The 21,724-nt window shown below is 50.7% G+C and overlaps 1 protein-coding gene across 3 annotated transcripts in view; it reads left to right on the forward strand.

Annotated features, from left to right (window-relative positions):
- PTGS1 (prostaglandin-endoperoxide synthase 1) overlaps positions 1 to 19,239 on the forward strand; it is a 21,392-nt gene extending 2,153 nt beyond the window's left edge. The window contains exons 3-11 of one of the 3 annotated variants that reach the window (XM_024762232.1): positions 4,607 to 4,723; positions 5,175 to 5,315; positions 5,648 to 5,791; positions 7,140 to 7,321; positions 7,433 to 7,516; positions 9,252 to 9,498; positions 11,574 to 11,860; positions 16,483 to 16,630; positions 18,106 to 19,239. In XM_024762232.1, coding sequence (XP_024618000.1) covers positions 4,607 to 4,723; positions 5,175 to 5,315; positions 5,648 to 5,791; positions 7,140 to 7,321; positions 7,433 to 7,516; positions 9,252 to 9,498; positions 11,574 to 11,860; positions 16,483 to 16,630; positions 18,106 to 18,461 — 1,706 coding nt within the window. In that variant the 3' untranslated portion in view covers positions 18,462 to 19,239. Of the gene's footprint in view, positions 1 to 4,606; positions 5,316 to 5,647; positions 5,792 to 7,139; positions 7,322 to 7,432; positions 7,517 to 9,251; positions 9,499 to 11,573; positions 11,861 to 12,012; positions 12,083 to 16,482; positions 16,631 to 18,105 lie in introns of those variants that run through there. The other 2 variants (XM_024762234.1, XM_024762233.1) reach the window with 2 other exon arrangements.
- The last annotated feature ends 2,485 nt before the right edge of the window (positions 19,240 to 21,724 follow it).

Raw genomic sequence — 21,724 nt, forward strand, 5'->3', positions numbered from 1 at the left:
CTCGGGGGTGGGGGGCAGTTATCTCTCATCCCTTACATGTGAAGAATTTCGGGAGGCTTATTGGAGGTGGTGACGTTTGACCGGGACCCCGAAGGAGGTGGTGAGTTGGTGGAAATCCTGTGAGGTTTTACTATGAAACTCTGGAAGGGGTCTTCCTGGCAGAAGCAAGGGCATGAGCTGAAGCCTAAAGGTCTGAACTGTGGGAGTGGAAGGGCACACAGGGAGGAGTAGGACAGAGGCAGCTGCTGGTGGACACGGGCCTTTGGATGCAGAATGAGGAGAGGGACTGGGGCCTCAGGGTAACTGGGAACAGAAGAATGAGATTGGGCGGATGACTTGGAGGTGAGACTGGAGGCTGGGGAACCATTAAGGAGGCTGCTGCAAGGGTCACGGAAAGAACGGAGGACCAGTTGGGTTTTGGGGCAGAAGGTTTGGGCTGCCTTCCTGTTTCCACGTCTCTGGGTGAACTGAGATCCAAGATGCCTGGATATTCAGGGGAGGCATCTGCCCGGGAAAGCCAAAGCCTGTGTGTTGTCCCCAGAGCAGCAGCAAAGGCTGATTCCCCCGGGGAGACAAGGGCTGCAAGCTTACGTGGGGGCAGGTGGCGGGAGAGAATGTTGCTTCTGCCTCTCTTGTGACGGACGAGGTGGAGTCCGGCTTGGAGGACAGGGATGTGCCAGGGCTTCCTTAATGCTCAAGTTCATCCCCTCCAGTTCCTGGACTGGGCTTAGTGCTCTCTCTTTGGCTAGGGATAGGGTATGACCTGGCAACCGGAGCTCCATGCCAGGCAGAGGGTCCTGAGGCCAGCTAACCCTGGAACGTGGGGCAGGAACCCCGCCTGTGCCAAACGTTCCTGCTGACTGCAGCCTCCTATCTGCAGCACCAGAGGAGTCTGTGGGCTGGGAGAGGACTTCCTCTTCCAGCCATCGGGGCCAGCTGTGGTGGTGCCTGGCGGCTGGCCGCTGACCTGGTAGGGTGTAGGGCCTGGGGCCCAGGTCTGGCTGGTCAGGGCCCCCTTTTTTTTTTTTTCTCTTTGGCTGCCAAGCTCCTGGAGCTTCTCTAAATATTATTCTTAGGGAATTTCAGTCCAGCCTCCTTCTTCAACGGGCCCTCTTGCTGCCTGGTGCGTCCAAGTCCTGACGACTTGGTGTTCCCTCACTGTGCCTGGAGCCCTGACTCCTGGGCTGGGGGACATTTCCTTGCCAGATCCTCAGAAAGCTCTGGAGCCGGGAAGTCCTAAACAATTCCTCAACGGTGGGAATGTGTGCAGTGTGGGCTTGCTGATCAACCCCACCTCTGGGCTGGCTTGAAGATGCAGTGAGAGCAAGCTGCAGGGTTCTCTGCTGATGGGGCTAGGGAATCCTATTTATGCAAATAACCCAGATATTTGGAGACAGATTGGCTTCGCCCAGAGTTGAGAAGAGAAGGGGAGGCAGAGAGGGAGGTTTTTCCTTAGAGCTTGTCTGTTCCCTCCCCTTCCTGGAAAACGCTGAAAAATAAGGCCCAGAGGGTACAGGGTACTTGCCCAAGGACACACAGCCAACAAACAGTAGTCACTCTCCCATAAATCTTCACCCAGCACCTACTTGGTGCCTCGCCCTGTGCTGGGTGTGGGAACTCAAGGCACTTTAGACTCTGTGTCTGCATCTCCCTAGTTCTCTTTCTTGATGTTTTATTATACAGGGTGTCCTCCGCTGGGCACATGAAAGCATGTGGGATTTAAGTTAGACTGAAGGAAGGCCTTCCTTTGTGAATAGTTCCCAAACCTCTGGTCGCGGTAGGGGATGGTGCTCCCTCTGGGGTCCTGGTTTCAGGTCCACCTTGAAGGAAAGGTGACAAACCTATCTAACCTGGGGTCATCCCCAGCCTGTGGGACAAAGTGACTCTCCCTCTGCATCCCTTCCCCAAATCCAGGCCTGGGCACCTCCAGGAGGAGGAAGGGCAGGGAAGAGAAGGGAGTTCATCTTGGCTCTGCAGTTTTGAAGCAGTGGGGCCTGGGCCAGTGTCCTCATCTGTATGGGAGTGCTGAGCAGATAAACGAGGTAGATATGCAAGGTTGGAGGGTCAGCCAGAGCCCTGGCTTCCGGGCCCATCGTGACCGTCCAGCTGTGGTTAGGCTCCCCTCCCCGGTGAAGGGGGGGAAGCAGCACCTAGTCTCTCTGCCCATCCTGACATCATGGGGCCGCCAGCGGCAGCTGATCGCGGAAGAGGAGGGAGGGCAAGTTGGGCAGCAGGTCTGGGAGGGAGGGACCTCTGCCCGCTTCCGGCACACAGACTCTCCTGACAGGAGAGGGAGAGGGATGCGGGCAGGAACTTCTGCGTCTGGGGACACAGTTCTGCTGCCTGCTGAAGCCCTCAAGCCAGACTTCAGAGCCCGCTGCGGGGGTGCTGGGGAGATCAGGGAGTCCCTCTGGCCAAGCCTGGGCTGGCTGGTCTCCTCGCTGCAGTTTAAATTCCGCAAACATTGAAGCTCTGGCCACCGCATCTGGATTCCCTGGGTGGCTGGATCTCTCCAGGACATGGGTTGAGCCCCAGCTGTGTGCACGGCCTCTGTGAGGGAGGAGAAAGTCAGGGAAAGCCCTTTTCCTTGGAGGCTTGTGGTGGAGCAGAGCAGGTCGAGCTGGAACGTGGAGCAGGGGCGAGAGAGCGTGGCGGAGTGTGGACATTTAGGGGGCAGCTTTCTGGTGCATGCGCAGTGGGCAGGGTCAGGTAGATCTGGAGGGAATTTACTAGGGCGGAGCCGCAGCCTGGGTCAAGGAGGGAGCAGAGCAGAGCTTTCGGCTTTGGGGTCGCGGGATGGGCTGCCACAGAACAAACTGTGTTCCTTTTGGGATCCCTACTGGGGGAGGGATGGGGAGACAGCCCAGAGAAGGGCCGCGCCTCAGCCCCTGTGCCCGCTGAGTGGTAGGGCGACCCGTTTGTGACAGAGGGCCTGGTGCGCCAGGGTCGGGAGCTGGGCAGTGTGGCGCCACGGGAGCTCCTGGGCAGAACAGCAGAGTGTCCTGAGCAGGAGGGATCGATGAGATCCCAGGTCCCTGAGCCTGCTGCACGGCTGAGCCTGAGCTCCCTGGAGTTTCTGGGCCTGTGGCTGTAGGAGGGGAGGGGGGTCCTGCCAGGCCCCTGCCCTGGGCCCCACCGGCCGGTCCGCCTGCGTTGGTCTGATAAGGCCTATTTGTTCAGACTTCTTCCCGTGGGTTCCTTCTTTTTATACCCTGCAAGGGTCACAGAGGTGCTATTGTGGGGCTGTGGGGAGTTGCCAGGGCTTAAGCAAGACTATTTGCACGATTCTGCGATGTGAGGAGCCCTAAACCAGAGGGTCCTGCCCTGTGACCACAGCAGCTGATCTGCCTGCAGTGGCTTCTCAGCCTCCTACCTCCCGTTGCTATCCTCTTGACCCCCTATAATCAGATGCACAAAGAATCAGAGTTCCCTGTAACGTTGGCTCTGAGCCCAGTTAAGGAAGTGTGTTTGCAGGAGGGACCTGGTGTTTCTGTGGAAGGCCAGGGAAGGAGCTGCTGCCAGGAGCCAGGCGCCCTGGGTCTGCAGGAGGCCTGGCTCTGTTCCCTGGTCTTGGCCAAGTCGCCACCTCTTCCCAAGCCTCGGTGTCCCTCGCTGAGCTGTGAACGAGCACTGAGGGACCTCCAAGGAGACTCTGACCTTGCTGTTGGAGAATCATTGAAGCTGTGGTTGGGGAGATCTGGGTTAGACACAAGGAGGGACTTCCTGCGGGGGGAGTGGTTCTCCAGGGGGTTGGTGGGGGTGATGCTAGAGCTCCACTCACCCTCTGGAGAGAGTTTTCCGGCCACATCTCTCCTGTTCTCGTGGTGCCTGACCTCCCTCAAGATCCTGGAGCCCATACTCCACCCTGATGTGAGCTGGGGCTGGGTCTATCAGGATGGGAGCTGAGACTCCCCTCAAACCCATTCTCTGTCTTCTGGGTTCTGGGAAACGTCTTTCCTTGGACTTGACGGCTGAGTGTCTGGGGGTGGGGTGGAAGTGAAGGGATGGGCAGTTGGTCTGGTGCCACTTGCTGGGTGACCCATCTGGGTTTCCCCTTATTTGGCCTCAGTCACCTCCCCCCCCCCATCAGCCTATAACTGGACGTTGTGATACCTGCTCTTCCTTCCCTTCTGCAAAAACAAAGGAATGGTAGGTCCTGATGCCCAGAGGTTGGGGGTTGGTCTGAGAACCCCTATCCTTTTCCCTTTACTGAACCCCACAAACTCTGCCCTTGGTGCTGAACTCTGACTTGGCAGAAAGTGAATGCTCTAGAAAAGCCTGTGGCTGCAGTGTCTTATCAGCTGTTTCCTAGCCTTTGATGTCACAGCCTGGGGCCTGGACTCTTCTCCTGCCCCACTTTGGTGACAGCAGGGAGGGAGGGGGGGACTTCCCCTGGTGGCCTGATGTGGGGAAGACTGGAAACCCAGAGCAAGGTCTGGAAACGGAAGGGCCAGGAGCTTTCTGATCATAGCTGTGGGGACAGAGAGGACCCTTGGGGAACACAGGAGTCCAGTAAGTTAGGAGAGAGCTGTGACTGGACTCCCTGCTTCTGGTCCCAATGAGAGGTCGCCCTGGAGTGGTCTCTGATCTCTGTTTCTCCCCACAGTGAACCCCTGTTGTTACTATCCATGCCAGCACCAGGGTATCTGTGTCCGCTTCGGCTTTGACCGCTACCAGTGTGACTGCACCCGCACGGGCTATTCCGGCCCCAACTGCACCATCCGTGAGCTGGGCCTCCAGCCCCAATCCTTCTCCCCTGGGCTCGTCCTCCAAGACCCCCATTTCCTACCCTCGCCTCCGGCCGTGGCCCTGTTCTCTTTTCTTGCCTGCCTTTGACCTCGGACACTGCCCCTGACCTCTGACGCTGCCCCTGACCTGGCTCCAGCCCAAGCCCTCACTCCTGGCACAACCCACTCCCCGCTTCTGGGCTCTGTAGTGAGTTTTCACTGCCCAGCTCCGGCCTTACTGACCTCAGTCCCTGGTCCTGTCTCCTGTCCTCACGTCTGGTTCTGGTTCTGTCACGTGCCATCACTCCCAAGGTTCCCTCCTTACCCCTGCCCCAGAGGTTCTACCCTGTTCCATCCTGGCCCTCGTCCCCCGTTCCCATCTTCCACTCTGGTTGCTTCTGGTCCTGCCAGGAGGGCCTGACTGAATGGCTCCCACTGCCCTCACAGCTGAGCTATGGACCTGGCTCCGGACTACTTTGCGGCCCAGCCCCTCTTTCCTCCACTTCCTGCTGACGCATGGCCGCTGGTTCTGGGAGTTCGTCAATGCCACCTACATCCGGGACGTGCTCATGCGTCTGGTACTCATAGGTGGGTGGGGGCGGGGCCCTCCTAATCTAGGGGAGCAAGGAATCCTGCCACTCCCTGGAATTCTTGGCATAGGATAAGGGCAGGGGTTGGGGGCGGGGGGCTTCTAGGGTGCCAGATAAAAAAAAAAAGAACAAACCAAGGAATTCCCTGGCCGTCCAGTGGGTAGAACTCCGTGCTTTCACTGCTGAGGTGAGGGTTCAATCCCTGGTCGGGGAAGTAAGATTTTGGCCGCATGGGGGGACCAAAAATAGAACAACCCAAGAAGAGGCGGGGAAGGGGGTGTGTAACTGGGGGCAGGAACCCCTTGTCACTATTATTTTCGCCCTCTGCAGTGCGTTCCAACCTCATCCCCAGCCCCCCCACCTACAATGCAGCTCATGACTACATCAGCTGGGAATCCTTCTCCAACGTGAGCTACTATACGCGTGTTCTGCCCTCTGTGCCCCAAGACTGTCCCACGCCCATGGGGACCAAAGGTAATGGCGATGGGGTGAGGGGGCTGGGCCTGGGCTGTGTCACAGGAGATGCTCAGTTCTTCTGTTTGGGAAAAAACAAGCAGAAGAGCAGTTACTGACCCATTTCACAGGTGGGTGGACCAAGACAAGACATATGCATATCCAGAACCAGGGATGAGGACAGGAAGAGGTTGTGGAGGGGTCTTGTCTGAGGTCAGTGGCAGAGTCAGACTAGTGCTTCCATATTTCCAGGGTGCCTCTTTGCCTGAAGCTTGTCTACTAGATGGGTGGGATCCTGCTGGGATGGGGGTGACTTTAAAGCTGAAATGGAGGAAGGAAAGAATAGTGAGCTATTTACAGGGTGCTAACTCTGAGTTTGGGTCTTTACTAATGTAAACAGTCTTATGTGCTTCATCGGCGCAGTTTACACATGAAGTCAAACTTTTTCTTTAGCTGTTCAAGACCCCCACTTGGTCTCGTTAGCAGGGGTCTTCTTCCCAAGACCTTCTTCCTTATCCGCTCCTGTGATTGTCTTCAGACAGGGGGGTTTACTCAGTTTAGAGCCATCAATTCAGTTTCAAGTACACAAAGGACAATACAGTCACATTCCTTAGGTATCACCTGTGGCTGCTTTCCTGCTGTATCAGCCAAGCTGAGCAGATGCGACAGAGACCACATGTCGGCAGAGCCTAAGATATCGACTATCTGGACTTGTACAGAAAAAGTTTGCTGACCCTTGGTTTAAAAGATTCCATCTCACCAGTTTTCTGCCGCTTACATTGGCACTCCTCAAATCCACTGCATAAAATAGATATCATTTGCCCTATATTATAGAAGAAGAAATTGAGGGTCAGAAAGATGGGATGACTTCTCCATGTTCATTCACACAGTCAGTAAATGGCATAACCCATTTCAGACACAGGCTACCTTGCTCCACGGCTGGGGAATCCAAGTTCTTCTGTTTGTTTGCTTTCTCTTTCTTTTTTAGGGGGAGGAGGGTTAACTTGTACAAAGTAGCAAACACGCACAAAAGTTGAGAGAAAAGTATAAGGAAGTCCTATGTATCCATCTCTGGGTTTCAAGATTTGTCCACAATTTGCCAATGTTATTTCATCTGTCCCCTCTCACCTTACTTTTTATGGAGTTTTTAAAAACAGATTCCAGATATCATGCCATTTCACCCATAAATACTTCTAGAGTCTTTTGGTAGAGAAGGTGCAAGGGGCCATCAGGTGGGAGGGAGGTGGTCCTGCGGAGGCCACTCTGGGCTTCCTGCGTGGACCAGTTCGGTCTGGCGAGCCTGGAAGGCCCTGAGGCAGGAAGATCCAGACCGGAAGCAGCTACTGCTCTTTCCCACCTCCCCAACCAGGGAAGAAGCAGTTGCCCGATGCCGAGCTCCTGAGCCGTCACTTCCTGCTCAGGAGGAAGTTCATCCCTGACCCCCAAGGCAGCAACCTCATGTTTGCCTTCTTTGCGCAACACTTCACACATCAGTTCTTCAAAACTTCTGGCAAGATGGGTCCTGGCTTCACCAAGGCTTTGGGCCATGGGGTGAGTACATGGGAGGGGCTCGGGACTTCTCTGGGCTGCACTTGGCACATGGAGGTTGTTACAGGTGGGGCAGGACCCAGAGGTCTGAGTGGACCCTCTCTCTGTCTTCAGGTCGACCTTGGCCACATTTATGGAGACAATCTGGAACGTCAGTATCACCTGCGGCTCTTTAAGGATGGGAAACTCAAGTACCAGGTAGCACTGGGTCCTGGGAAGGGGCGTTGGGAAGAACCTTCCACGGTCTTCCCTGGCAGAAGCTGTTGGTGGGGGCCTCCAGGGTGTCCTGAGATGGCCAGCTGCAGAAGCTGGAGGTGTGTGGTCGGAGGAGAGACAGCAAACCCTGGGAAAGGGTGCCAGGGAAGAGACGCAGACAAGGAGCAGACATAGCCGCTCATGTTCTCCTGGGAGGTGGGTTTTGGGGCTCCACAGGAGATGAACATTTCCAGCCTGCATTTATTCATTTAATTATTCTACAATATTAATTGGGCACTATGATGTGCCTGGCACAGGGGAGCAGTGGCCGTGATAGTTATGGGCCCTACCCTCAAGCTCCTCAGGGACCACAGACACAAACAGTAGGGTGCTAGTTCCACGAGGACTTTTCGTCTGAAATTACACTGTTCAGCGGTGCTAGAGCCACATAGGTAATTATCTCATGCACTTCTCAAATCCACTGCATAAAATAGGTATCATTTGCCCTATTTCATTGCTGTGAGCCACATCTAAGTTATCTGAATTTTTCTAGTGGCCACATTAAAAAAGGTAAAAAGCAACAGGCAAAATTGATTTTAATAATATATTTTTAATTTAACCCAGTATATCCAGAATCTTATCATTTCAACATGTAATCAACACAAAAATTGTCAATAAAATATCTCAGTGTTTGTGCTAAATCTTCAAAATCTGACCTGTATCTTACACTTATAGCACATCTCAATTTGGGTGCCAGATTTTCGTTGGAGATTCTGATCTGCATTTAGATTTCATAAAATTTACAGTGGAGAAAGTAGATTCACATGTCCAAGTTGTTCTAAGCATAACGACTTCCCAATAGCTGAGGTATCTGTTTTAAAATTTAAATCTAAAGAAAATAAAATTAAAAATCCAGTTCCTCATTCACACCGACCACGTTTCTAGAGCTTAGTAGCTGCACGTAGCTAGTGGCTACCATACTGGACCATGCAAATCGAAACAAAAACCAAGACAGAAAGTTCATTGCTGAATCTTTTGGGCTAAGAACAGTATCTGGCATATGGTAGGTCCTCGGTGGATATTCATTGAGTGAATGACGACACTGCCATATAATTAATTACGCTTGTGATGGCTGCCACCAGGGAGAAGCCACGAGAGTGTGCAGAGGATGGGGAAGGCTTCCTTAGGAAGTACGAATAAACCAAGAGTTGCATGAATGATGATGAGAAGTTAGGGAGGCCAAGAAGGGCACAGGACAGGCCAGGTTATGAGGCATCAAGGCTGGAGAGGGGAAGTCAGCTTGAGTGAATTCAAGGGAGGAAAATGAGGGAGATGCTGCTGGACACCTGAGTGAGTCCCGATGAGCGAGGGTCGCGTTAAGGATTTCTGATTTCTGCCAAGAGCAGAGAGAGGAGTTGGAAGGGTTTTAAGCCAGGGTGTGATGCTCGCTTTGGGTGTTTGCTCTGGCTGCAGAGCCGAGAACGGACTGTCTGGGGGGATGGAGCCACTTACAAGGGGAGTCAGGCTGGAAGATGAGGGTGGGTTGGAAGAGGGTGGTGGCAGAGGGGAGAGAGAAAGGGACTCACTTTAGGAGGTAGAATCCACAGGCCTTGGTCAGGGAGGCCGGGTGGCCACCCTGCGTGTTACGGGCAGCCGTCAGTAGGAGTGGAAGGCTGTCAGCTGTGCAGATGCAGGCACCCGGCCCCTCCCCAGGTTACCAGGTGGCCCCATCCTGCAGGTGCTGGACGGAGAGATGTACCCGCCGTCGGTGGAAGAGGCACCAGTGCTGATGCACTACCCCCGGGGCATCCCGCCCCAGAGCCAGATGGCAGTGGGCCAGGAGGTGTTCGGGCTGCTTCCGGGACTCATGCTCTACGCTACACTCTGGTTGCGTGAGCACAACCGAGTGTGTGACCTGCTGAAGGCTGAGCACCCCACCTGGGGCGATGAGCAGCTCTTCCAGACGGCCCGCCTCATCCTCATCGGTGAGGACTCCAAGCCAGCCTTGTCCTGGAAGGTCACGCCCTCTGTCCTGAGAAGCGGAGTGGAGGGTTTGGGAACAGAGAGATTCGAATTCTGAACAGGGTCCTTCCCCTGTGTGAGCCTCACTTTCTAAATCTATACATTGGGAATAATGATGGTGGTAAGGACTTGTTGAGATGATGAATGGGAAAGTACTTAGCACATAGTAGGCCTTCAGAAAACGGAGGGCTGTGGTAGCTGATCATTAGCTGGGTGACTAGCAGCAAATCTGATTAGCCACCCCAAATCTCAGTTTCCCCATCATCCCAGGAGCACTCAGGGACATCCTCAGCAAATACCCCAGCTTGCCTGGGCTTCGGGAATCCTTATGTTTCCTGCCCTGCATGCATCTGCCTTCCCGGAGGTTGGTAGCTTCTGGGTGCCTCAGGGACAAGATATTTTTGTGTCCCCTACAGGGGTGAGCCTGCAGCCTAAAATGTCAGATGGTTTTTGGCCTGGGAGCTTGGCCCCCGACACCCCTGTCCAGACCATATTCACTCTGTGTCACCAGTGAGCCTCTGCCCCCGCCTCAGCATCACTGGGCGTGACTGTTCCCAATTATAGTGCCTGATTCATTGGTGCCTGGAAGAGCCATGCACTGGGGTTAGGAACGGCCTAAAGAACGAGAAAGGGCTGGTTCAGAAGTCCCAGTATTTTATTTTTCTTAACATCTTTATTGGAGTATAATTGCTTTACAGTGGAGAAGTCCCAGTATTATAGAGACTTTGATCAGAGAGGGCAAGTCTGTGTCTGCAGGCTGCCCAGCATACTGACTGGTGATGAAGCTGTGGCCAGAGGCGGGACTCCTAGGGCCCTGCACTTCCAGTGCTTCATTCAACCCTCCCCGACAGCCTTAGGACCCAGATAGGATTACCCTTTGTTGTGAAGATTAAGAGGCAGAGAGGGTAAGTGAATTCTCCAAGGCCATTCAGTGCAGAGAGACTTGAACCAGGTCTGGCTGCCACCAGAGTTTGTGCTGCTTCCACCACACCTTGAGGGGAGTGCTTTCCTGAGTGGGGACGGGGTGTGAGTCTTAATCTACTCTTTTGTGATGTGTGCATATGGGGAGGGGATTCTCCCCTCACACCTCCACGTAGTGTTCCCACTTCTACGCGTACTGACCCTCCGTGTTATGCCAGGCCCTGTGCCAAGCGGTTCAGATGCATTCATTGTCCACTCCTCTCGGGAACCCTGTGAATATTGTTATACTGGTATGGTTCTAGCACACATTTACAGATAAGGAGAGTGAGCTTCAGAGAGAGTAAGTAGCACAGCCCCAGCTCGGGTGGCTAGAAATGGTGAAGCCAAGATTTAAACCCAGGTCTGCTGATTGCAGTTCCAGTGGCTCCAGATCAATTTGCTACAAGTCAATTTGTCTAGTGGTTAGTTGGCCAAAATATCGGTTTCTTCTGATATCTAGCTGACCAGTTTTCATTGTGTTATGGAATGTTCCTTTTGTGTCTCCCCTGGCTCTTTGCTCTGTAGCTTGTCCCTGAGTGGGCAGAGGAATTTGATACATAGGAAGACAGGAGGGTTATATTTGGGACAAGATTCACTTATGTCTCCAGTTTGCTGTTTGCTGCTGCAGCTCTTAGAATGGTCTCTTGGGAGCTCCCCTCACCCCCATCATCTAAGGCACGCTGAGATTCCCTCACTAAGTTAATCTCTACGTGCCCACCTTTTGTGGTGTCTCCAGCCTCTTTTAATGGGCTGTGGGAAGGTGGCCACCAGAGGGTCACAAAACCCATCCTCAGATACTTCCTTTGCGTGTCCTGCTCAGCCCGGCCTGTGACCTCCCCAGGGAACATGGGACTAACAGGTGGCCCCTGTCTTGGGACATCAGTGCGTCCTGAGACAGAAAGTTCCACTTTCACACCCCGTGACAAAAAGGCAAAGTGAAAGTGGCCAAATAAAATCAAACAACCATTACGATGATAAAGAGGCCAAACCAAGCCCTTTGCGTGAACTGGCCCACTTCCCAAGCCTGGTGGCCAAGTCCCTGTGCTCTGTTGACCCCATTCCCCATCCTTCGTCCCAGGGGAGACCATCAAGATTGTGATCGAGGAGTACGTGCAGCAGCTGAGTGGCTACTTCCTGCAGCTCAAGTTTGACCCAGAGCTGCTGTCAGGCACCCAGTTCCAGTACCGTAACCGAATTGCCATGGAGTTCAATCACCTCTACCACTGGCACCCGCTCATGCCCGACTCCTTCCGGGTGGGCCCCCAGAACTACAGCTATGAGCAGTTCCTGTTCAACACCTCCATGCTGGTGGACTACGGGGTCGAGGCCCTGGTGGACGCCTTCTCTCGCCAGCCCGCGGGCCAGGTGAGCCTCAGAGGAGCGCTGGGGAGGGCCGCTGGGCTCTGGGATCCAAACCCCAGTTTTCTGTGAAAAGGGGAGAGTGTCACCCCTTACTGGGAGGTCGTGATCATTCCTTCATTCATTCTGTCGTTCTTTCGTTCATTCAACGATACCAGGCATTACTGCAGGCGCTGGGGATACAGTGGTGAACCAGGTCAACGTGATTCTTGGGTCCTTGCATTTTTGGTGCGTACACCCTAGAAAGGAACGACAGTCATGTGACAGCTAACATCGTTTGAGCACTTACTACATGTTAGGCACTGTACCAAGGGCTTTTCTGATGTTTTCAGAATTATAAGAGCATGTTAAGAGCCACAGTATAGAAAGCCCACCATGCTCTGGGAACTCAGAGAGGGGCTTCTGGCCCAGAGTTGGGGATTGTGGATAAGGAAGTCATGTTTGAGCAGAGATCCAAACAATGGATAGGGGTCTCCCAGGGCAAGAGGTAGCGTTCGTGGCCCGGGGTCTCTGTGTTCCAGATGGAGGGGACAGCGTGGCAAGGGCCCAGAGGTCAGAGGGCATGGCAATTTGAGGACCAGGAAGACATTCAGGGTATGGCAATATATGCAAAAGTGCCTGCACATAGTAGGTCTTTATTACATTAGAGGCCTCTGTTATGGGCTGAATTGCCCCCTGCCCCAAATTCCCATGTTGAAGTCCTAACCTCCAATACCTCAGAATGTGACTGTATTTGGAGCTAGGGTCTTTAAAGAGTTAATTAAGGTAAATGGGGTCATTGGGTGAGCCCTACTCTGACTGGCGTCCTTATAAGAAGAGGAGATTAGGATATAGATGTGCATAGAGGGAAAACATAGGGGAAAGTTGGCCATCTCTAAGCCAAGGAGAGAGGCCTCAGAATGAAACCAACCCTGCCCACACCTTGATCTTGGATTTCTAGCCTTCAGAGCTGTGAGGAAATAAATTTCTGCTGTTTAAATTTCTGCACTTTGGTATGGCAGCCCTAGCAAAATAATACAGCCTTTCCCTCTGGAATTTCTAACTAATTTCCTCCGAAATCTTCCCTTCCCCATGTTTGGAAGCTCCCATCTCCTTCCCTAGCTCCCCTCAGCCCCTGCTTCTCTCTCATACTTACCCCTCAGCCCTACCATGAAGCTGTGGCACCATATGGATTTAGGTTTCCCCCTGGTAATTTGACTGCGATTAGCATATACTGCCGCCAATGGGCGGCTGCTGGTTGGTTTACGGCCTCTGTTCTTTGTGGGGACACAGACATGAACAGAGACAATAACTCGTGTGCGGGGCTTCATGGTTTCCAAAGAATTTTCAAGCAATGTCCCTGGTGATGTGTGTGAAAAGCCCTGGTATTTCCTGGTACCAGGCAGAAGGGTCACAGAAGTGTGTGGATTCTCAGGATATCAAAGAGAGTGTGAGAAGTGATAAAACAGGGCCTCCCCTGATAATCCCCACCCATGGTTCCATCTCGGGGTTACCGCGTGACCAACGCCGTGATAACTGCTTTGTATTCTTTATCTCGATTATTTCAGCACATGTTTATTTCACAAGCGTTATCAGACTGACGCTTCTACCTTCCTCATTGTTGCGTATGAAGAAACAGAGGATTAGCATAAGTCATTTGCCTGCAGTCCCTGTATTTGTTTCCTAGGGCTGCAAAAGGAACACAGACCAGGGGGCTTTAAGCAGCAGACATTTATTCTTTTCCTTTTTTATTTTTTTGGAAGTTCAAAATATCACCTCTATTACCGATAAAGCTGATTCTAGAAAACCTAAAGCAGGCTTTTTAATAATAAACCCCCAAATTGACAAACTTGGCTACCAAGACATGGAAGCATGGAAACAAGGAAGGTCTCTCCCAACATCCTCCTGTCCCCCCAGAACAAGGAATATGAGAGAAAACATACTCCCTGGTGTCAACTGAATTCAAGAGCGGCAGAGAGGACAGCTTGAACAACGCATGCCTGGTTACTGTGCTCAAGCTCACCAATAATACTAAGTTACTCCTCCTCTTCTAATAAGGAGGGAGGGGGAGAGGTTGGCAAAAGATGCTAAGAGTGTTAGGCTACTGGGGTTTCCTCCATAGACAAAGAAACATCCAGAAAAAGAAAGAAATATTCCCACCTTACACCTGAGAAGTATCACCTTTTATTCATTTATTCATTGATCCATCCAAGCATCCATTAAACATTTACTACACATTACTAACATCTAGGCCATGAAAAAGATCAATCCTCAAACATTTCTCTAGAAAGCCCTTGTAGTTAACTCCCCCAGATGGTATTAATAGCAATCAGAAATTTGTTGTTGCACAGTTCTGGAGGCTAGAAGTCCAAAATCAAGGTGTCTGCAGGGCCGTACTCTTGCTGAAGGCTCCAGGGGAGAATCTGTTCCCTCCCTTTCTCTCAGCTTCTGGTGATGGCTGACAATCCTTGGGGTTCCTTGGCTTGTAGAAGCATCACTCCAACGTGGTGCTCTCCCTGTGTCTCTCTTTCCTCTTTTTATCAGGACGCCAGTCATTGGATCTGGGGCCACCCTAGTGGAGTATGACCTTGATTATATTTATTTGCAAATAAGGTCACATTCACAGGTGCTGGGGGTTAGGACTCCAACACGGATACAGGCAAGTCAATCCACAATGGCCCCACAGCTTGTAGATGGTTCAGCTGAGATTGGCACCAGCCTCCTCTGGCTTTGCCCCAGGGTGTACAACTTCACCCAACTATGCTTTTCCTCTTTCTCACCCAATTGTCCTTGTTCTACCCAAACAGAACTCTTTCTTTAGCATTATCATTATCAATTCACCCTGAGCAATAGATCTTTCTTTAGATGTATGCTCCTTTTTGGTTTTTTTTTTTAATTCTTTTGCATTAAGAATATCTTTTTTATTTTATATTGGAGTAGAGACGATTAACAATGTTGTGATAGTTTCAGGGGTACAGCACAGTGATTCAGTTATACATATACATGTATCTATTCTTTTTCAAATGCTTTTCCCATTCAGGTTGTTACATAATATTGAGCAGAGTTCCCTGTGCTATACAGTAGTAGACCTATGCTCCTTAACAGTTATGAATCAGATATTTTTTTTTCTGGAGCCTTATTTTTTTTTTGGCTGTGCTGTGCGGCTTGTGAGATCTTAGTTCCCCGACCAGGGATTGAATCCGGGCCCTTGGCAGTGAAGGCTCATAGTCCTAACCACTGGGCTACCAGGGAATTCCCTCTGGAGCCTTCATCTCACCAGGTTACTTGGGCTTTGAACCCTATTTCCCTCCCTTCACAGGATATATTATGCCACCACCTTGGCCTTAAAGTAAAACTACAAGTTTAGTTAAACTAAATGTGAGTATATATTACACTTTTCATGGCAAGATTTTAGTTCCCTCCCTGCTAGCTCACAACAATTCCTCTCCCAGGAGGCCTGACAGAAAGAAAAACAGATATAATCACCTGTCTCTGTGTGTAGCTTTATCTGGTCTGAATGGAGTGACTTGATACTCTGTGTTCCTACCTTCTAGCTCAGTTTCTCTTTTCTAGTGGTGGCCGTTTACTAGGGGTTCACTTTTTTTTTTTTTATTTGTTTATTTACTTATTTTTGGCTGTGTTGGGTCTTTGTTGCTGCGCGCGGGCTTTATCTAGTTGAGACGAGTGGGGGCTACTCTTCGTTGTGGTGCGCAGGCTTCTTTTTGCGGTGGCTTCTCTTGTTGTGCAGCACGGGCTCTAGGCACATGGGCTTCAGTAACTGTGGCACGTGGGCTCAGTAGTTGTGGCTTGCGGGCTCTAAAGCGCAGGCTCAGTAGTTGTGGCACAAGGGTTTAGCTGCTCCGCAGCATGTGGGATCTTCCTGGACCAGGGCTCGAACCCACGTCCCCTGCATTGGCAGGCGGATTCTTAACCACTGTGCCACCAGGGAAGTCCCTGGGTTTCACTTTTTAATACTAGATGCTCAGTAAATTTTATTTAATCTCAATTCTGTGATATAGAGAATGGAAAGCAATAGAAATAGGTTCCTTAGCAGAATCCTTAAAAGATTAAACATCTTTGTTCTATGATAAAAACTGATTTGGAGAGTGACAGACACATGTCAGTTCTGCCAGGCAGAGTTTAAAAAATATCCTAGGAAAGCCATAAAGTTTTGGCCCCTCAAATCCACATTTGTCCATCCGTCTGTTTCCATCACTTGAAAGCTCAGAAACCTTTCTGCCTTTTATTTCCAGATCTGAAATGCCAGTCCCCTCTGCTTGAGTTCTGGACTGTGGCCGTGCTGGCCATCTCCTCTGCAGAGTCCTAGTTGCTGAACCTAATAGTTCCAGAACCTTCCTTAACAGAATGTTGTGGGTTCTCACCTAAATTCAAAGGGCTGGGGAACAGTGTGTCTGGTGAGTGACTAGAGAAGTCCTCCTGGCCCACTCCACACTCTAAAGATGAGGAAGCTGAGCCTCAGAGGGGGTCCCTGAGAAAGCATGGCAGTGCAGACCTAGGGCCGGGTTCCCAGCTTGGTGGCTGCTAGGCTGAGCCATCCTTTCTGCTCAGAAAGGACTCCTGACCTGAATTTCTTCTCCAGGACAATGTGGCCTGGCTCTCAGACCACAGCTGTGCTTATCTCTTGGCAGATCGGCGGGGGTAGGAACACAGACCACCATGTCCTATACGTGGCTGTGGAAGTCATCAAGGAATCGAGAGAGTTGCGGCTGCAGCCCTTCAATGAGTACCGCAAGAGGTTTGGCATGAAGCCCTACACCTCTTTCCAGGAGCTCACAGGTGAGCAGCTGTCTCCCGGCCACGGCTCCTGCCCTCGAGGGACTTGAGCTGAAGTGAAGGAGACATTGAGGAAACAGAACGGGGTGATCCGTATGGCCAGCACTGTGACTGTGGGATTTGAGGGGTGTGGGAGCACAGTGCCAGGGGTGGCGAGGGATGGCAGATGACTCTGCTTGGGGAGGGAAGGTGACTTCTCAGCTGGGTTTGAAGGATAAAAAGGGATTTTCCGTGACTTCCCTGGCGGTCCAGTGGTTAAGACTCTGCACTTCCACTGCAGGAGGCACAGACATGGCACAGCCAAAAAAGAAAAAAAAAAGGGATTTTCCAGGTGAAGGATAGAGGGAAGAACATTCTAGGTGGAGGAACACAAAGTACAAAGACACAGGGGTTAAAAAGAATGAGCCTAAAAAAAAAGTGAGCCTATTCAGGAGAACAGTCCTAGGTGTGACTGGGTGGAGGTTAGTGATAGGAGGCTGGCTCAGATTATGTGGAATCTTGAATTCTACGCTAAGATTTTGGGTTTTATTCTGTCTAGTGGTTCCCAAGTCCCATTTATAGGCCAGCTACCTGAGAATCACTTAGAAAACTAATTAAAAATACCAAATCTGAGATGGCTCTTCCAGAGATTCTGATTCAGTAGACCTAGGTGGTACCCAAGAATCTGTATGTGTGTATATATATATATATATATATCTCCATACATATATGTATGTGTATGTATATACATACGTATGTATATGTAAGTGTATATATATATATATATATATAAAAAACACAAATTGTATAATATATATAATAAATATATGTAACATATATGTCTATATGTCATATATATTTGTTGTTCAAGATCCCCAGTTGTTGGGCAGCCAAGTTTGGGGACCCCTGTCCCAGACAATGGGGGTGCCACTGAAAGGTTTTGACCAGGGTGTGACATGACACCTGACTGTGTACTGGTACCCTGTGTAGGGTGGACTTGAGGGGACAGGTAGGGACACTCCATGTCTGTCTCCCATGACAGTCCAGAGAGACAGAAAGAACATTGTCGCTAAGTCTCTATGTGATCTTGGACAAATGACATCGCATCTCTGAGCTCCGGTAGAGCGCAGGGTCTTGGACCAGGATAAGGCCCCTTGAAACCTGCCTGTGAAGGAAACAAGATAGGTAGCTTCTGCCTGTTGTAATGATCAGGTAATTAGGGCACAGAGAAGTGGGGTGAGTTGCCCAAGGTCACACGCTGTTTGGTGGCAGATCCAGGCCCTTGACTCCATCTGCAGTAGCAAATTCCTTCCCTAGATGCAGCCCTGGAGCAGGGTCGGTCAGCCGGGCCAGATTTTAGGGCATGTGCTCATCTGCTCAAGGTGCTCTTCTGAAGTCCATTCTCCTCCCCAGAAGAAGGTGGACCTAGAAGATTCCCTCCCCAGATGAACCGTAATGGATGGCATCATGATTCTGACTTTGGCTTCTCCCCCTTGTAGGAGAGAAGGAGATGGCAGCTGAGTTGGAGGAGCTGTATGGAGACATCGATGCCTTGGAGTTCTACCCAGGGCTGCTTCTTGAGAAGTGCCCTCCAAACTCCATCTTTGGGGAGAGTATGATAGAAATTGGGGCTCCTTTTTCCCTTAAGGGCCTCTTAGGGAATCCTATCTGTTCTCCGGAGTACTGGAAGTCGAGCACATTTGGTGGTGAGATGGGTTTCAACCTTGTCAAGACGGCCACGCTGAGGAAGCTGGTTTGCCTCAACACCAAGACTTGTCCCTACGTCTCCTTCCACGTGCCGGACCCCCGCCAGGAGGACGGGCCTGGAGTGGGGCGGCCATCCACAGAGCTCTGAGGGGCCAGGGCGGCAGCATTCTGGAGGGTAGAGCTTACTGCTCATCATTCCAGAATGCCGAGGCCAGGGTTGACAATCTTCAATGTTGGGTTTCTGATTTGGTGTTGAGGCATCAGGGTGGACGTCTAGAACTCTGGGTCTCTCACCACGATCTGGAACGCTGTGGTCTTGTTTGTCGATCGAGAATGCTGAATTCCTGGTGAGCCATCTAGAAAGTGAGGAGTGGTTCTCCTTCGGAATGCCAGAACACTGGTTTCCCGGTTGATCACCTAGAATGTCAGATTTCTGGCTGATCCAGAATACAGGCATTCTAAAATATGGGACTCCTGATGGAATCATCTAGAAAGTTAAGGGGTTCTTATTTTGCATTCTAGAATTCTGGGTGGTCCTCCGGAGTGTTGACTTTCTGATTGGTTATTCAGAATGTGGTGTTCCTGGTTGCTGATCCAGAACAGTAGCTGGTGTGCTATAGATCTGTCCTGTCCTGAATGTCTGGAGCATTGATGATTCATTTTCCTGTTCAGTGAGGCATCCACAGAGCAGGGGAATCTAATGTCTAATGAGAATGCATTGCCTGAATCTGTGCCTGCACAGAGGAGGCAAGGAGGTGGGGTGTTCTGCTTGGGACCCCAACTGAGACCCTGGTCTGAGGCTATAGAGAGAACAAGTGGCTTTTTCCAGGCCATTGACTGGAAGCCACCAGAGCTCTGTCTTTGTCCAGATCTTGACTCACGGCAGCTGTTTTTCATGAAGTTAATAAAGTTCTTTTTCCAAACTGCCTGCTACGCTTTTGATACCATCCCCAGAAGCAGAGGTAACATGAAAGTGACCTTTCTCCTAGCCACAGGCTAGATGTGCTGGAGGTTTGCAGCAGGAGACGTTCCACTGGGATCCCTGGGCCTGTCGTGGTCTAGATCTTTCACCGCTGATGTTTCATTCCCTCCTCCCCACCGCCGATCCTGTGGGTTAGGAATTGCTTTTTCCAGGCTGCTCTCCTAAAATGCACAACTCTCCAGCCCCAGGAAATGTAGTGTTCAGTTCCCACCATCTGATTAAAACAACTTCCTCCCTTACTGAGCTTACAACAGAGATGAAAGGCACCTGGGGCGGAGAGCATTTACTCTGTGCCAATTTTACACATTTCATTCTCATTTATTTTCAACCCAACAGTGTGAAATAGGTGGTAAATCCACGTTTCAAAACCAAGGATACTGAGACTCGGGGCGGTTAAGTGACATGCTCCACACGTGCCAGAGCCAGGTTAGGACCCAGGTCTGGCTGAATCTAGAGCTGTGCGCTTTTCTCCATCCAGCATCCTCTTGCTTCCTGGTTTGAGACTCACTTCCAGGCCTAATCTTGCTTGTCCGGCTCAGGGTCAAAGGCAGAGGTGGGCTGTAGCCTCCGCCTTACTTGCAGGCTATTTGTTCAGTCACAAATATTTATATTCCTAGCTGCCTACTACATGCCAGTTACTGTCATATGCTTGGGGCTACAGCAGGGAGCGATCAAGACCGATACGGCTGCACGACAGATCGCTGTAGTTTATGTCATACACTGTACAGCATGGGGAATGTAGCCAATATTTTATAGTAACTTCAAATATAGTATAATCTATAAAAGTAATGAATCACTCTGTTGTACACCTGAAACGAATATTGTAAATCAACTATACCTCAATAAAAAAAATCTTCAATAGAGTTCGAACTCAAAAAAGACAGATGGGCTTCTGCCCACGTGGAGCTCACATTCCAGTAGGGGTAGAGCAGACAATAAAGAAGAAAACAATGAAAGGAGAGAGACTCAGGTAAGTATGATCTCCCTTCTAACTCATGCTGCTCTGTCCTCCCCTGCTTGACTGCAGAGCCCTGAGACACTTTGCCCAGCCACACAGATCCCAATAGCCAGCTACGAGAGAGGAGAGGACAGAGGGATAAGGTAAGAGATTGGGAAAGGTTCTTTATGTTCCCATAAAGAGTTCCTTAAGTGACTCCAGGCTTAGAGTTCCTTGTGAAGAACCATGGCACAGAAACAGCGGGGGAAATTGGGGTCCAGGCTGAGGGTCCCTGGCTGTGTCTACTGTCTTATGGTCCAGAAAGCCCTTGTTTCTCCTTAGTTGGCTGGGGACTACTTCCATCATTCCTTCCTGGCCGTGTTGAATTCAGAGAATGCAATCCCTTCTTGCTCCCCTAACTGTGCTGATGTGGAGGGATCCTTCCGGTGACAGAAGTGGGTATGGCGTGGCTGTGTCTTGTCCTTGCTGGACCAGTCTCTATTTCCTCTCTTCTGTTAATACGCCGACTTTGCTGAGAATCCTTCCCTCTCTTGTTAATTTTAGTCTTGGTGGTTCCATCAGCGGCCCTTTCCTGGCCAAGAGGTGGGCCTGTGAATCAATCCTGGCCAATTAAACACCCTCTTCTTCTTTTTTTTTTTTTTTTTTACACCAAGCTGATCCCTGTACTATGCGAATGCTTCCCACTACCTGTCTGTTTTATGTTTGGTAGCGTATATATGTCCATGCCACTCTCTCACTAGTTCTTTGGAGAAATGCCTGTTTAGGTCTTCTGCACATTTTTGGATTGGGTTGTTTGTTTTTTTGATATTGAGCTGCATGAGCTGCTTGTAAATTTTGGAGATTAACCCTTTGTCAATTGCTTCACTTGCTAATATTTTCTCCCATTCTGAAGGTTGTCTTTTCATCTTGTTTATCGTTTCCTTTGCTGTGCAAAAGCTTTTAAGTTTCATTAGGTCCCGTTTGTTTAAGTTAATAAGGTTAAACACCCTCTTCCTATACTCTGCTCCCCGAGTAGAGTTGCATGGAGATTGAGATGACTGACTCTGATTTATCCCCACAGCTGGGCTCTGAAAACACTGTCCATTAGTTCTAGCTTCCAAGATCACCAGGGAAACCTGGATTCCTGACCTTCTTAATCAAGACTTTAACTCTTACTTCCATCCTGGAGGGATGCTCCATGGATTCCCCTGTCACTTAAATTGGTCAGATTTGGGGATCTGCTGCTTGCCACCAAACCTTAACAGCTGCTGACCTGGGGTGACAGATGCAGTAGGATGGCTCTGGAAGGAATTTGAATCAGCAGAGACACAATCAGTTTAGAGATTTAGAAAGAGTACCCTCGGGGAGGGTGGATGACAGAGTAGAGCAGGAAGATCTGGAGGGTGGCAGAACAGTGATGAGGCTGTGGCTGTGGTCCAGGTGAGAGAGGATAGCAGCTGGGTGCCAGGTGAAGGGCTGTGGGGATGGGGGG

Source organism: Neophocaena asiaeorientalis, unplaced genomic scaffold, assembly GCF_003031525.2.
Source record: "Neophocaena asiaeorientalis asiaeorientalis breed wild unplaced genomic scaffold, Neophocaena_asiaeorientalis_V1.1 scaffold78, whole genome shotgun sequence".
NCBI lineage: Eukaryota > Metazoa > Chordata > Mammalia > Artiodactyla > Phocoenidae > Neophocaena > Neophocaena asiaeorientalis.